Source organism: Branchiostoma floridae, chromosome 11 (genome assembly GCF_000003815.2).
Source record: "Branchiostoma floridae strain S238N-H82 chromosome 11, Bfl_VNyyK, whole genome shotgun sequence".
In the NCBI taxonomy this organism is placed as follows: domain Eukaryota; kingdom Metazoa; phylum Chordata; class Leptocardii; order Amphioxiformes; family Branchiostomatidae; genus Branchiostoma; species Branchiostoma floridae.
In genome coordinates, this window is record NC_049989.1 from 23,362,656 (window position 1) to 23,379,411 (window position 16,756).

General features: G+C 42.2%; 3 protein-coding genes across 3 annotated transcripts in view; 2 read left to right on the forward strand and 1 right to left on the reverse strand.

The window, feature by feature from the left end:
- Nucleotides 1-163, forward strand: part of LOC118425430 (tolloid-like protein 2) — a 37,263-nt gene extending 37,100 nt beyond the window's left edge. Inside the window, exon 16 of the mRNA XM_035834240.1 lies at nt 118-163. Coding sequence (XP_035690133.1) covers nt 118-163 — 46 coding nt within the window. The remainder of the gene's footprint in view (nt 1-117) is intronic.
- On the forward strand, nt 102-6,160 carry LOC118426309 (protein NLRC5-like). The gene is made up of 3 exons (XM_035835613.1): nt 102-213; nt 569-700; nt 1,129-6,160. The coding sequence occupies exons 1-3, from the start codon at nt 192-194 to the stop codon at nt 4,446-4,448; spliced, it is 3,474 nt and encodes a 1,157-aa protein (XP_035691506.1). The 5' UTR covers nt 102-191; the 3' UTR covers nt 4,449-6,160.
- A 164-nt stretch (nt 6,161-6,324) lies between these two features.
- Nucleotides 6,325-9,659, reverse strand: LOC118426310 (kelch-like protein 24). Its single transcript, XM_035835614.1, has 2 exons — nt 9,545-9,659; nt 6,325-8,742 (listed from the first exon to the last, which is right to left on the reverse strand). Exon 2 carries the CDS (start codon nt 8,736-8,738, stop codon nt 7,071-7,073), a length of 1,668 nt encoding a protein of 555 aa, XP_035691507.1. The 5' UTR covers nt 8,739-8,742; nt 9,545-9,659; the 3' UTR covers nt 6,325-7,070.
- Between the last annotated feature and the right edge of the window lie 7,097 nt (nt 9,660-16,756).

Genomic DNA, 16,756 nt, shown 5'->3' on the forward strand with positions numbered 1-16,756 from the left:
ATGGTGCCCCAACGATCCAATAGGAGGCGGGTGATGTGAGTAGTTAGTTGATCCTCTACAATATTACTAAATGCAATTTCTTTTTCTGTTAAAACTCATGTCTATTTTGATATGTAGATGCAGTGGAGTCTGGTCAGCTTTTTGCAGCATCAGCAACCTTTGAGACTGCAAAAGAGAAACGAAGTGAGGACATGGATACAGACCGGCCTGGCGGTAAGTCTTGCACTAGTACTAGTGGTGCTTCCAATGATGGGGGTTATTTACTGTCTGTATCATTGCAATTAGCCTACGGGCATGGATTTGCAAATAAATAAATAAATAAATATTGTATAACACAGGGGATATTAGAATCCAGGGGGATTCGGAATCCTCGTAGGAGAGAATGGAATTCTTCTGGAGTTCTACTGAAACGAACTCTTATCTATCGAGTAACTGACTTATAATGGTGCATGTAATTGTACCTAAGAGAGAGAGAGAGAATCAGTAAATGATCATTTTTATATAGTTGAGATGAATACTACAGCCATAACAACACAGCCATAACAACATACTTTCCTTTTGACCTTAGGCGACGAAAGATCCAATGAAAGTTTATCAGATGACACGGACAGTGAGTCATCAGCTCCAGGTGGTTTCCATCATGGTAATATGGCAGGAGGAGCGTTTTCTGTAGAACATGAGCGCCCATCTCTAGAGTCTGGTAAGTCGGAAATACTGGAGCTGTTGTCGACTCTTATCCATTCAATAAGTGTTTCATGGACATGATTGGAATCAAATTATCATTTTCATTCAAATACAACACATTTTTTTCGAATGAAAGCCCATCTTTGTTGGTAGAATCCATGGTAGAATCCATACAATGAAACGCTGTGACTCTTCAGTCAGTCTCGTCGACCTTTATCAGATGTCTGATTTACTGTGCTGACTTTCCGGAAACCTGAAGTGTGATGACGTCAGGAGTGAATCAAAGGTGGCAGGAAGACGGAATCTACCATCGTCAGAATTCAGAAAGGGTTAATGACCCTGATGTAAACTGCTTTCTAAGATACTCCGATTAAAAAACAACCGTATAAGATAAGTTTTCGATAGGTTATCTTACTCGTAAAATTTTATTTTCCTTTCTGTCAGGGTCACAAAGCATCACCTCCATGTATCCAACCGGTGAAGACGCCTTGGCCTGGAATGACTGTCTCCAGGACTTCTTCAAGACTGATGAGAACACGACAAGGATAATCCAGGAGAGCTGGCCAAGTAACCTACTAGTCAAGCACCTCATCAGGGACAGGTTTTTCCACTCCTACCTATGTGAATACTGGAAACACTATAAATGCTTTCCCGACACTCTAGCAGCTTTTGTAGAATTTGTTACCAAAGTATGTGCAAAACACTTCTGCTTAGCAAAACTCAAAATTAGTGATTTTGAGTCTATCTATGAAAGTCACTGCCTCGTGTTGGGAAAGGCAGCTTACGAGAATGAAACAAAATATCAGCAACATCTTGTTCATCACAATCAACTAGAATGGGATGATATTCGGCGATCTAGTTTTGGACTTTTACAGTCAGTATCTACGGGCAGCGTTAGCAGTGGTTCTTTCCAGTTTGTGCATGACTACATACGGCAATTTCTTATTGCAATGTGGATAGCACACATTTTTAAAACTAAGGCTGACCATGAGAAACAGTTCAGGGATTTCGTTAAAAAATCACACAGTCTTCAACTCAGCTGCTACTGTGTAGCCCACCTACTTGGCCAGTCCGACAGCCATACGAACCTGCTGATGCAATATGTAGACTTACTAATTAAGGCAGACACTGAACAAGGGGAATTTGACCACTTATTGTACGCCGTTACTATAGCTGCGGAGTCAAAACAATTTGACATACTTACACCCAAAGTGAAATGCTTTTTCCCAGAGAAAACCCTTGATTTATCTTCTTCCCCAGAAATTTCCTTCCATGGACTCCACAGCCTGAAAAATGTCATATCCAAGAAATCAATTATTACCAAGATACAGCTCCCAAACAACATAAAAAGTGAAGACTTGCAAAATATGTACCCATTCTGCAGACGCGGAAGTCCCCAAAGTATCAGTCATAACCATCAAATCCGTTGTTTAAGTTATCTGCTTTTATTCCCGACTGACACAACAGATGTCGATACACTAAACTTTAAGAGAACTGACAGTGTCTTACAAGTTAAACATATTCAGAAGTACCTTTTGTGTAGCCCCTCGCTGCAAGCACTAAGCATTAAAAAGGAAGGAATCAATTCGAAGGCGTTTATAGAAATTGCCCAATATTTTCTATTTACCCCATCCCTCACCTCATTAGCAGTCCGATGCAATAGGATATGGACACAAGAAATGAAAACAAACGCAAGAAGATGCCTTGCATCATGTAGGAACTTAAAGATTGTGAAACTTCCTTATTTCCTTGTGGTAGAAATGCCTTTCCAGCATTGCCTGGAGGAGATAGATCTCAGTCACAATTACCTTGGTCGTGAGGAAGTGCCAGGTTTGGCAGAAAGTCTCGGATTTTTTCAGGACCTGAAGAGGCTGGACCTGAGTTATAATAACTTGACTGGTAGCGGAGACTTCTTACCGGCGTTACCCAAGTTGAGGGTAATAAACCTTAGCCATAATTCCCTCCGTGACAAGTCAGTTTCTAATTTGGCTGATGGTTTTCGTTCATGTCAGAACTTAAAGAAAATAAACCTTAGCCATAACAAGTTCTCTAAAAGGGGTCATCTCTTGAAATCCCTCCCCAACCTAGAGGAGATAGATCTAAGTCACAACGCCTTACGTGGTGAGGCAGTACCTGGCATTACTGAAGGTCTTGGCTCGTGTCGGAACCTTATGAAGGTAAACCTTAGTCACAACGGGTTTCCTATCAATGAAGGCTTCTTACCCTCTCTCCCAAAATTGGAAGAGATAGATCTCAGTCACAATGATATCATCGATGTGGAAGTGTCTCGTATTGCTAAAGGTCTTGATTTATGCGAGAATTTGAAGACAGTCAATCTCACTAATAACAAGATCTCCAATAAGGGAGCATTGCTCTTGTTGCTACTAGAGCGATGTAAACAGTTACAAGTGGATATATCGGGAAACAACATAAGTGATGACATTGTGTCTCTCCTTGAAAAAAGAACAGACGCCAGCCAGGTTGTAAAATTGCATTTATCGGCAGAGAACACTGAGGCGGGTGTTGTTCCTCTATCTGTTGCTACTGTCACACTCTTGCAAGAGTTCCTCCCACAGATGTCGAAATTAGAGGAGATAGATCTCAGTGGTGGCAGCATTGTTGATGCAGCATCGCCCTGTCTTGCTGAAGGTCTCGCTTCGTGTCAAAACCTGAAGAAGTTGAACCTTAGTCATAACGAATTGTCTTGCAGGGGAGACTTTTTACCTTCTCTTCCCAACTTGGAAGAGATAGATCTAAGTCATAATACCATCAATGATGAAGCTGTTCCTGGTCTTGCTAAAGGTCTTGGTTTATGTCCAAAATTGAACAAAGTCGATCTTTCGTTTAACAGATTATTGAATAAGGGAGCTTTGCTATTACTGTTACAACAAACATCTACCCAGTTGCTGAAGATAGAGATTGCAGGAAATGATGTAAGTGAGAAGTTAAGACATCTGTTGTTGAACAGACCCCGGAGCAGAACAGAGGTTAAAAAATTTGACCTCATGCATACAGGTATTTTAGACAATGTCACCACATTTTCTGTTACTGAAGCCCTCATTTTACTACAGTTCCTCTCACAGCTTACCAACATGGAGGAGTTAGCACTTTGTGTCAGCTATCAGGAGGATAGAGGGTATGAACATATCAGCCAACTGAATGAAGATCCACATCCATTAAAGAAGCTTAGACTTAGCCTAAGGGGCTGGTCAGTAGGTACCGCGATGCTCTTAACGAAGATGTTTCAACAGTTTTCTTTGTTAGAAGAAGTAGATCTCAGTGGCAGTGACATTGGGGATGTGGCAGTGCATGGTCTCACTGAAGCTCTTACCTCATGTCAAAACTTGAGAAAGGTTGATCTTAGTCATAACAGGCTAGTTGATGTTGGGGCACTGATTGAATCATTCTCCAAGCTTGCCAAACTGTCCAATGTATATATTGATACAAATGCCATCGATGACAACACCCTCCCCATTATAGCCGCGTGGTTAAATCATACCATTGCCATGAAGGAAATCAAGCTTCATTATAATAAGTTCAGTGCTGAAGGGGTTAGGGATTTTGTGGAAATTATCAAAGGTCGAGCTCAACGGCTTTTATCTGATGAACTCCTGTATGACGGCACTCAAGGTGTGGAATCAGACGGGGAGAATGTATGGTGGGGAGAACAACAGTTGGAGAAGTTGAGGAGGGAGAGGGGGTTGATTGTTGTGAAAGTCGGGCAGCTGACTGTTCGGATTTCTCACGAAGGTAACCGATCGTAACCTTATACCATGTCTTCCATCCCCCAGTATAACCATTTGACCTATACGGAGTTGTGTATCGGTGGGTATCTCTCCATATGCGCGTCTAGTCTTGCATAAAATGCGTTGCGTCTCGTGGCACCGTCACAACGTGATGATGTGCTACCATGTAGCACTGATAGAACAAAATACTAACTTGAGCGCAGTGTCACATGCATTGTCTTTTTCTTAAAGCAAATGGAGAAGGTGATAGTTCAAAGAGCAGTTATGATAAGAGTTTTCAAAAAATTGAAATCAAAATTTCATTTTGGCGGAAAAATTGGAAAGAGGGGATGTCATCTCATTTTGTTTTTTCAACATAGGATTCTTGAATCTCCTTATGGTGAAAAAAATGAACCCTACTCTGTCCTTGTTTTCATCCGAGGTTGAACCCTTTTTGCTGAGTTTTATACCATTGCTATCACATGCCAATGTAGTTAACCTGTTTTTCAAAGAGAATGTACCTACCATTAAAAAACATGAGAGGAATAACACCCTTATTAATCACTTTATCTATATAGTGGAGAAAGATAATTTGAATTCCTATAATTTAAAACGAAAACTCGTTCATGTTCGGAAGATAAGAATGGCTTCTGTCCTATCGGCATGTCAGCGGTATGGCATGATTTGTTTATGTCCATATCTCCCAACGCTGAAGATATATTTGTCATTGAGAATGTTTCATCCGAGAAAGGCCACTCCATTTCTTCCCCTATACCGAAATATATATCCACTGTTATGCAACTCGTAGAACCAATATGTTACTCACCACGTAAGACACAGAAATGGAACGTGCCCTGTACATTTATCAATGGAATAGCCTGTATACACGACATACCTGCATCTTATGTGCCTCTGTAAATTTTATAAATGCAAGCTATGCCAGTTCAACAGACTGAACAAATAGCACAGTCACATAAAACTTGTAAGAAAGCGAATGTTGTAAGTACTTACTAGTACATACCCCTTGCAAATATGTAAATCCAATGAATATGTAAAACTTGTAAATATGTAAATCATGTACAAAATGTAACTATGTAAAAACTTGTAAAAATGTAAAACCTGCAAATATGTAAACCCTGTTTGTGTTTGTGTTAGGCACTCTAATAAGGACCTTGTATATTACAGCCTTTTCGAAACTAAACCTTCAAACCTGCCCATAAGCAAGAGTATGTTTACTCAATTTTACATAACTGAAGGTATACATATTGTCATTATTTTATTCGATTTATTTAACGATATTCGAAAGTTAGTTATTCGTCAAAATTTACTCGTCCTTTTACGATATCAAAGTTGGGATGAGTCAGAGATGCTTCTACTGTGACGTGATTATAGCATGCGTCTGATGCATGATGTAAGTCAAAGTTAGTCAAACTGAATACCTTTGTGTGATGTAAAATGCTCTAATTCATATTCATCTCGTGATAAATATTATTTCTATCATCTTTAAGTTCTTTTCAATGATACTTCTGATCTGACCACTGAATTGCCCATAATTCCATATCAGTTACAACTATATAGTTACAAGATAGTAGATAATATGTAGCACGCAAAGGTTGTAAGTTGCATTTTGTGTTGTCTTATTCATAAACGTTGAAATAAATAGATATCGATTTCAAATGTGATATTCTTAGCTTTGGTCCACAGGTTTTATACAACTGATGATGAGATTTCTTTTCAATTATATATCGATTTTTAAAAAAAGGGGGATTGTGAAGAAATGTTCGTATTGACATACTGGTTGGACAGTCAGAAAATTTGTTTAGCTTGCCTGTCAGAAAACCATAGCTTTTGTCCACAATGTGTTCAAACTATTCTGAGGGTGCAAAAGTCACCACTTTTCAAATTTTAGGTTACAAACGAATGGAGTTTAATGATTCTCTGAAACTATACACATCATTTCAAAACATTCAGTATTCAAACATTTGCTCAGAAAGAGTTGGCACCAAATAGTGGCCTTCAATGGAATCTTTTTTCTACTTTGATTGTAAGAATGTTTAAGATAGTCTGTAGAAAGCATTTTATTTCTGTTCCTTACATCTTGTACCTGTAGGTTTGTTTTTCAGCTCCTTCACCACTTGCAACAGTACAACACAATACATTGGGTATCATCACCATCAATGTTAACAGTAAGTCTACTTCATAAAGGAAAGTTAACAGCAACAGTTAGTAGTCAGTCATTAGAAATACCATGTAGCTTAACATCAACAACTAGATATAGTAAAAACTATAATATACTACATTCTTGAACTAATTTAACTGTACCGGTAATATCCAACACAAAAATGGCACTCACCCAAATTTTCGACTAAACGGCACCAGTCTTTGTCAAGGAATCAACAAATGCACTGCTGCCATGCAGCGTTATGCAGCGACAAAGACTGACAAAGACTGATGCTGAAAATTTGGTTCAATTTTTGTGTGATAAACTTTCAAGTTATATGCTACATATTATAAAAAACTTGCTCCACTGGCGATGGAATGACTGTGACCAAATGTTATAGCCAGAACTCCAAGTTGAATTCAAATCCATTTCTACCATCAGAAGTCCAATTCACAGTATGATATCTTCCAACAGAAGAGTCAGCTAACTAAAGAACCAGCTCAATGCTTGAGTACTGTTACAGAGTGGTGTCCATACAGTGGCATAGGCAAACCTTTACCCATGATCATGGTGTCACTGATCACATCATAACACTGAACTGTTGAGAAGGGGTTAACCTCACGATTACAGATGTGACGATTCCAACCACCAGTAATGTAGATCTCCGAACCGCACACATTTGCACTACACTCACACCATCTGCCTAACCTTCCGCCTAACCTTCTCGCCATTTCCTCGTAATAATCTTCTTGTGGATTGTAGCAAAGGACGCACTCTAAATCCCCGCCTACCAAGTAGATCTTGGAGTTGACAGTGCATGCATTTACATATGACACTGCGTATGGCAATGCCGCCGCAGAATCCCAAGTCTTTTGGGTGGGATCATAGCACTGTGTTTCGTCACATTTTCCATAGAGGCCCGGCCACCAGCCACCGAATACGTAGAGTTTATTACCACAGGTAGCTATGCCAAAATGGCTGACAGCGAACATGAGTGGCGCTACCTTTGTCCACTTGTTGGTCTTCTCGTTGTATGCCTCAACATCGGGTAGCCAGCCACGGCCCTCCCCGCCGACAACGTACACTTTCCCGTTAAGAACCACCATTCCATGATTTTGTCTTCCCTTCTTTAGAGACCCTAGCCGAGTCCAAGAATTCAGAGATGTGTTGTACCGCCATGCTTGAGACGTAGACTTGTTACCCCCAGTCACTATTACATCATTGCCAAGAGTGCATGCTGCAATTCCTTCAGTAAACTGAAGAGCCAGTGGCAACGGAGTCATATCTATAGTATCACCATGGAGGTCAAGTCTGTACATATCACGGTTTACTATTGGTGGGTCGTATCCCCCCGCCGTGATACCTCCGAGAAGCAGAATATCTACTTCTTGAATGTGTCGAGGCTTTCCGTGTCTAGATTGATCCTTGATTAGTCCCCTGATACCTGGAACTCCTCTCAAGACCTCATCTGTCTCCAAGATGTTCTTGAGGTAGTCCTGGTCCATTCTTGAGAAACATACAAACCCTAACAGTTCCTTGAGATGCGTCTGTCGATGCTTGAGATCATGCCTTGCCCACAGCATGACTGCATCCAACACTTGTGCCTCTCTCTTAGCATGAAGGGCCCGGTCTGAGATGTACGTCTTAAGAAAATCTACAGGAAGCTGAAGAAACTCCCCAGTAGCGCAGACATCTTCAAAATTCTTCAGAGCAAAGCGTCTTGCTAGAGCAGACAATTTCATGCATGACAGCTTGTCTGCTAAAGTCCACGTTCCCAAACACATGTCTGGACTCAAGTTGTTGGTGAGAAACTTTTCACAGGCTTCTTCAATAGGCTTGACTTGAAGCATGTTGGCTGCCTCAAACTGGTGATACACGTTATCTAAGGTGACGTTGAACTTGGGCGTGTAAGCAAAGTCCACCAACAGCTGTAGTGCATCCGCGGTCACTCCTCCTATCTCTATTTTCTCCTTCTTACTCTCGCTGTGAGCTCCGCCGAACATGGCGCGGAAGTAGTCGGAGCAGGCTGAGAGGACCAATCGGTGACAGGGGATCTCCTTGCCTTCGGCACACAGCGTCACGTCCGTAAGATGACCCTCTGACCTCAGCTGTTGCAAACGGCGGAAGAACTTGTCTGCGCAACAGTCCTCCTCCGATCTGGCATCCATAGTGCTGAACAAAGAGAAAGAAAAGTGTTCACAAAATACAACAGCATTTCTTCTACTAGTTCTAGTGCAAAATTTACAATGTGCCACTCATATGGAAAATGAAAGACCAAACGGACACATTAATATGAGCTCAATGTTTTAACTGTACATATGCAAATTCAAAAACCCCTATGATATGGCTATCCAGGGCTCGAAATACATTTTTCTGCATACTAGTACCTGCACCAGACAAATTTTAGCTGCAACACTCTGAATTTAAGAGGTATGGATCATAGTATACTAAAATTGTTCAGGAACCATTATTGCATTAATTGCTTTTTTTTTTCTTTTATACTTTATAGGCGGTAACAGTCATTGCAGCTAATAACAACCCAAACACACCTACACCATATGATATGTATGTATAAACCCCAGTCAAAGCAAGGAGGCTATAACCTCCTTGGTCAAAGCAAGGAGGTTAAGGATCTGAAAAAGAAAACAAAACCCGTCTGGACATTGTTATGCAGGTTGAAACAATGGTCGAGACAAGGACTTTTCTTCGTTTCGGGGCCTTTACACGTTACCTGGAATTCCTATCGCCGCACATGCGTTCTGATCTCTGTAAAAGAGCATATTGCACTAGCTTGCAATTATTGGAGAATAGCATTCACCAGCAAAAGTACGTGGGGCCATGCCAAAATATATCGTATGCCCCCCTCCCCACTATACGCTAAGATTCGCCGAACACAAGTTTATCGAAATTTTGTACGCCTTAACCCAATTGTGTGCGCTCAGTAAAGCTTATGATATATCAGAAACATACTTACAGCTCCTTTTTGGGGTCAGGACAGTCGTCAAAAAAGGGAAATCAGACGGGCAATGCCGGCAAAGTTGTGGCCCCAAAAATTCAGCTTGGCCTCGGTGCAGTGTGGGTAATGTCTAAGCAGATGTAAGGAGGAGAAATAAGTCATTTCACAGAGATCAGAACGCATGTGCAGCGACAGGAGTTCCAGGTCATATGTCAAAGGTAAAGGCCCCGACAAGAAAATAGTTAATGTCTCGACCATTATCGTTCGTAAAATGTATGCCCTTTTATACAAATGCGCATTAAAATTTCTGATAAAAATGGCTGTTCTTATTTTTCTAGCAAACGAATAACGTTATAACGTTATACACACTACATGTAACGTTATAATACGTGCAGTGTGTAACGTTAATGTATATCAGTTTGCTTATGTACGTTTTTTCTGTATACGTAACTTTTATTTGATAGGTCTTGTATCATATTTTGCTGTATTTTGTACGTAGAAACAGTATATAACGTTACTAGTAGTGCAGAGGAGTTGTCAATCGACCATGTGCTAAAATTTTCAGTACAATTCAGTACATTCACTTAGGCCACACCGACTTAATTTTATGGATGGCATCCGCGCGCGCATTAGTTTTCGCCTGTTCTCAAAAAAAAAAAAAAATCACCTCCTCCGGGGCTCCACGCAAGGCCGGAAATTGCTGATCCAAAAGGCCAACATATGCCTGTTTGTCGTAAAACTCCCCCAAAACGTGCAAATGTTGTAGTAAATGGTGCTTCTGCATATGCGTACTGCTTTGCCGCGAATTCGTAATCTGGCAGTATGACGTCGACCATATCACTACTCTCCAAGCAGAGGTTAGGCTCCTGTTGATTTTTGACGTGTTTTTTTTAGTATCAATTGGACTTTCGATTTTTTTAAATGTTTTCTTTGTGTCTCGCGGCTGAAAACAAAACAGTACAAAATAGAAAGCGCGACAATAGAAAGTCCGACAAGAGCGACTAGAAAAAGGAAGAAAAAACAACAGCCGGAGCCTAACCTCTACTTGGATAGTATGCTATGACGAACGTGCCATCAAAATGCGTAAGCATCAAATAAAGGAGGGCATATACGTCGGCAAGGGGATGTTACGTTTGCACAGTTGTACAAAAGACTGTCAACGGCCAGCGAGTATCACCCAGACAACTTTGAATTCAAAGAGTTAGACGTTCTATCCAGAACGATGAGAGAAATGGGAAAGGAGTTGAGGTCACTTGTCAGTTCGATTGACAAACGCTAATTTGTGATATTTGTTCTTATATTGTATTTATATGTATTATTATTTGGTGCATCGTTTTGCTATGATTTCGGTATGGCGGCCTTGAAAATGTGTCCTCTAACAAGAAACACCTGTTCCGCCATACCTTCCATTATATTTTGGAAAATCTTAATAAACCATGTATGTTTAAACTGCCTTTTAACTTATTTTAATCATAGCCATATATCATTCACAGTCCTTGGAACCATATACCTTCTAATAGTGTACTTCTTTGATCGTTCCTGTCAATATATTGAATATCGATTACTTCAGCTGAGTCTGCTAAGATGAACAAGGTAACATACATGTGCCTCTTGCAAACAAAGATTTGTTGTTTCTTTTGATACACCCTGTTCTGTGGTTCAATTCGTAATACCACCTTTGTAGTCCTGTGGTTTAGCAGCATTTTTTTTATTTGCTGGATTTTTATTTTTTCGCCCTCTCGCATTAGTTTTATGGTCTCCAGAGGATGTCATCCATAAAATTAAATCGGTGTGGCCTTAGATGTGGAAATAGAGGTAGAACGGGAAATTTGTCAGGCTCAAAACCTCCGGAGTAATGCGTTATTTGGCGGTCTATGTTTGACCCATTGTCGATGGGGAATCAGGTTTGTGACCTCTCACCTTTGCTCCGCCCGACCTGACATCCGCCATCTTCTTACTCACCATCTTGCTGGTCTTCGGTATCGTCTCCTCAAAATTTACGCGATTTTTACGGAATTCCAGGAGTCTTGGAGACCGCTAACCACCATAGACCTACAGGTAAGACCTATGGTTATCGTTCATACTTCTTGGTTGGAGCTTGCTTTGCGATGTATTAGAATTAGGCCATTGTGTTTGCGGGTGACCGGGTCGGTATATATTATTATGAGTCCCATAGGCATTGATCTTTAATATTTAGTTGTGGGGATTGCAGTGAGACCGGGGACAGTGGCTCTGTAATGTGTGTGATGTAGCAAAACAGCTGCCAGTTGTCGATTTGTACCTCCAATGTACCACCAGAAATCGCGAACTATGTTTTGTATTCTCTGGAAAAGGGAACGGGTTTTCTGCGCGGGAAAAAAATTGCGCGCGCGGGAAATATTTGACCGGGGAAAAGTATATCCTAAAATATGTCAGAAAAGGTGCAGTACGACATTTTTATACAGAAAAATGTGACCTTGTGATATAATACCTTATGATATAATTTTCCATCTGTATACCTATATTTTTTGTTCGAAAACGTCTGATTTCAGGTCCCTTGGGAAGAGTTCAACTTGAAACCTGAACATTTGAAAATTACTTAGGTAAAAAAAAATACATAGGTAAGTTACTTATATGAGGTTTTGTATTGTAACAAGTAACTACTTGTGGCTTTTCTCCATGCATTCTATAAGCTTAATTACACCTTTTCTCTAGCATTTTCTTTCTTTCATTTTCTTTTCACTCAAACTTTTTTTGCATGGGAAAACTTATCATTTGGAAATCATTTCAAAATCCCTTGGCAGCCAGCTGATCTATTCCCAAGGGACCAGAAATTCAAATAAAAAAGCAGATAATCATACATGGGGCCACATTTTTCTGATTAAGGTCATTGTACTGTACACATTTTCTGACATATTTTATGAACTTTATATAGCAAATATTTCCCGCACAAATTTTCCCGACGCAAATTTCTCCCGCGCAGAAAACCCCAACCCTCTGGGAAATATTTGATGCTTGTTCCTGGAAAAACAAGGTGATCTCCCAAAAGCTAAGGAAAGGGACCACATTGTGGACAGAATTTGCGCCCTTTCCTGGTTTCTAAAAGAAGTAAATGAGTTGTTCCTTCTCTTAGTATGTTTTCTTACCATTAATTTAGCGATGGCGGAGTCCACATGTGTGCCTCCCTTTGTGGAGCTTCATGCTGAACGTAGAGTGAACGAGGCGCAAATCAAAGAGGAGGAGACAGGAGACACTGGATGGCAACAGGATGAACAAGAGAATGTGCTGTTCCAGGAAACATACAGTGAGGAACAGGAAAACTACGACTACTACCAGGCAAGACAACCATCATCCGGACATCCTTGGAGCAAGACTTACACCAGTTGGGAAGATACACGCACTTTTCGGGCCATTTTCAACAACCTGTTACAGCGCGATGAATAGGCGCATGTGGTTGAAACTTGGTGGAAGTTTTCACCAGATGTGAGCTTTCTACTGGAGAACTGTGTGTTGGCCATCCTGAGAAGGTTCCGGGTCGGAGTTTAAATCTGACCGGAGTTGGCGTAAGGGTATGGTAATAGGCCGGAAGTGCGGTTTGGTTTCCTATGTTTTGGTCCCGATTTCCATAAAATCGTTATAGCTGTGTATGAATCTTTTTATTTTCTGATAAGCCTGTTAGTTGTAGCATTTATTGGTGGCGTATTGTTGATTGTGCAGCGAAGACTTTGTGGTACTATTTCGTGCCATCGGCAACGTGACCTTTTCGCCTGATGACCCGGATCGTGCGTTCTATGTCCGCCACGGGTGGGTTGGGGTCATCGTAGATTGCGGAAAAGTTATCACATGGATTTTTTTTAATTTTCATTTTTCAGATTTATGAAGTAATGAGCTTTACTGGTTTCTAGGCGGTTTCCCTGGGAAAATTCGTTTTTTTCGCGCAGCCGTGTTTAGAAAATGCGTAAAAATAACACATTTTTTTCAAAAAGTTACTTTTTTCGTCATTATTTACCCAAAATATTGTAGAAGTAGAAACCATTAAATCAGTGAATCACGAAGCTGCATGACACCACTTTCCATCAGAGTAATGAAAAATGTCGGCCCATGTTCCTTAGGGAACTCACAGCCCTTTCGGCCGAGGGTGTCAGATTTGCCACGAAATCGTGAAAAAACTCCGGTCCGAGACCTTAATAGGACGGGGCTACGTCATAAGTAATGGCGCAATGACATTTTTTTCACTTCTTTAGAAACATTGTGCCGTGGGCTACCAGAAAACTGCCCAAAACCGTGTTTTTTTTGCTCTTATGATGCCTCCAGGCAGCTTTTATGTATATGCGTCATTTGCCCCCCTCCCCCTTTGTTGCGGCTATGACGTCACCCTGAACCAGAGCGGGGGTCAAACACCTTTCTCCTTTCACACCTGCCTTTAATCTTCTTTGCCGTTCAGAACTAATAAAAAGAAAGACGCAAGAGTAGGTCTACATCTCTTTGCACAATCCTACAGTTGTGTGAACCACAGACTTTTTGGTCTTTATTGAAATTTTCTGTGTAATAAAACATGAATTCAAGTTCAATGTTTCCTACTGTTGTCATTTCATATCATCATATATCATATTGCTTGTTCCGTCTGTCAAAGTAGTATTTTCCTCTATGCGTGCCTTGAAAAGTTGTAAAAAAACGAAGAATTTCGAGCCTTTATGTGAATTAGCCGACAGGCATCCGGTTGTAATCTATGTTGTTAGAGTCAAAGATGTCTGAATTCTATCTGCATCCACTGTCCGTTGATTATGCAGAATTCCTCAAACAGAAACTTTTGAACATGTCTGACGCTGCTGACCACAAAGGATGCGTTAAATGGAATCATTGGGTTGACAAAGAAGGATATGGCAGCACCAAGGTGAGGTCACACTTTGATGACAGACGGTTTACCCTGAATGTCCACCGGCTAATGTACTTTATCCACGCGAGACACATCCTCACCCCCGATCATCATACAAGTCACCTCTGTCATCAAAAGCTCTGCATCAACACTGATCATCTGTCCTATGAGCCGGCGGCCGTAAATCTGCAGCGGACAACGTGCAACAGAAAGGGATACTGTGGCGGACATGACGGATACAAGGACTGCCTTCTCAGACAATAGGTTAGTTGGTCGTTGTTTAGACATTGTTTACGTTTTCGCTGCCCGGTACGACATCGTCGCACCTAACTCTAACTGTAACCCTAACCCTAACCGTAACCCTAACCCTAACTGTAACCCTAACCCTAACTGTAACCCTAACCCTAACTGTAACCCTAACCCTAACTGTAACCCTAACCCTAACTGTAACCCTAACCCTAACTGTTGCATTCATTCATTCATTCATCCATCCATCCATCCATCCATCCATCCATCCATCCATCCATCCATTCATTCATTCATTCATTCATTCATTCATTCAAAATGACAACAGAGTCTGTGTTAAGGACCGAATATGACCGAAAGTTTTATTAAGTTTGTCAATCAATGATACTTTCCGACTCCTCTGATCTTAAGTAAGCGTGTTCATCAGGATGAAGGACTGGTGGCGAGCTGTCAGACATCAGTTTCTCCACTCGTTTTGACACAGTTTTGAGCGAGGCCCTGTGCCGACGTGTGCGGTGGTCATCGGACTGTTGGCGACGTTTGTCAGCGTCAGCCTCTCGGTCTAGCTGCAATAACCTCTGAGCCGCTTCCCCGCCTGGACGTGGTGCGACCCCGAAGTGCTGTCCTAGACGGGCTAGGGATTCCCCCATCCCGCCTGACACAGCGGAGTGCATAGCACTGTAAGCCCTCATCTCACCCAGAGTCTTAAAAGTCAAAGACTTGGGCAGAGACTTGTGCATACGTCTGTGCATTGCCTCAACGCTGTTCGTGGACCGCAAGTAGCGCTGCTTCATTGCTTTGTCCTCCGACAACTTCGAATCAAGGACTTCAGTTAGCCCGATTCTGTCCTCCCCAGTTAGTAAGAGATATTTCTTTCTGGGGAGGTAGGAAGGGGTGTGGTCGGAGGCCACAGCTGAACAGGAACACACAAAGGAAAGATCGAAGCACTTTGTGTGGTTGCCGGAAAAGCAGTCAAGGATGTTGTTTTTAGCTTCCGAAACTGACTCAAGGAATTTAGAGTCGTCGGTGGGGTAGCACCCCCGCGCTCCCTTAAGTTCCCCTGAACAGCGCGAGGCTATGGCTTTCGACAAGACAGTACGGAAGGCTTTTTCTGCTTCCTTCACGACCTTGCCGGTAAACCCCACCTGCCCTGTCAGAAGTTGGGAACTTAAGTTCACGCGGAAAACACTGGACCGCTGACGACGCGAGGTGTGAACCATGCAATCTTGTTGCTCTATGCTAAAGCCGGGGTGGAGGTTTTGGGTAGCCGATTGTGCGCCTCTGAACATCTGTCCACACCCGTCAGTAACCAGAGCTTTAAGCAGAAGTGGTGACTCTTTGCAATTATACATCTCTCGGGTAACTTTCTCAGCTAACCATTCTTCTGCATTTCCAATAGGTTGCGATTTTGGATAGGTTGACGCTTCTCCGACCTTTCCAAATTTGTTTGCAAAGCCGAAACCAATCAGCATGTTTTCGGCTGTTTGCTGTTCCCTAACGGGAAGCGCTACCTGTGTGGATTTCTGGTGGAACCCCTTGTAACAGGGGTTATTGTAGCAACAATCCATTGCTGCGGCTGAGCCCGCTGGCTTGCCAGCTTCCACCTGATCTCCCCTTAGCTCCATGACTTGCCGCAATCGCCCCCTGTTGTCGGCAAGGGCCTGCTGTGTCAAGGATATGAGTGGACCCGCCAGCCCAGTCGCCAGGTTGTGCAAGCTACTCTTGGTGGGTCCCGACAGCTCGACGCTGCAGAACAGCGTGTGGAGCGTCGACGGCCCGGCTGGGACTTTCGTCAATCCAAGCGTGAGCTGCACATTCTTCTTACCGGGCAAGGGGCCTCTCGTGCGGCCAGGAAGACGCTCCGCTTCCTCGTACAGCTTGCGCCTTGGCGTGGTGAACCCGCACCTACCGCATCGTACGGCCTCCCAGTAACCAAGCCCGAACTTTCTCTCCCTATCCGCTGGGATCTTCACCTTGGGGAGGCAGCAGGGGCTGGCAATGCTGTGTGAAAGGATGAATTCATCCATTAGCTTCTCTAGGAGAGGAACATTGAAAGTCCTGTCTTCAGTAACACTTGCAGTTGGAGTAGGAGGCCGAGTAGCCGACGCACCTACCAGGCTCTCTAAAAC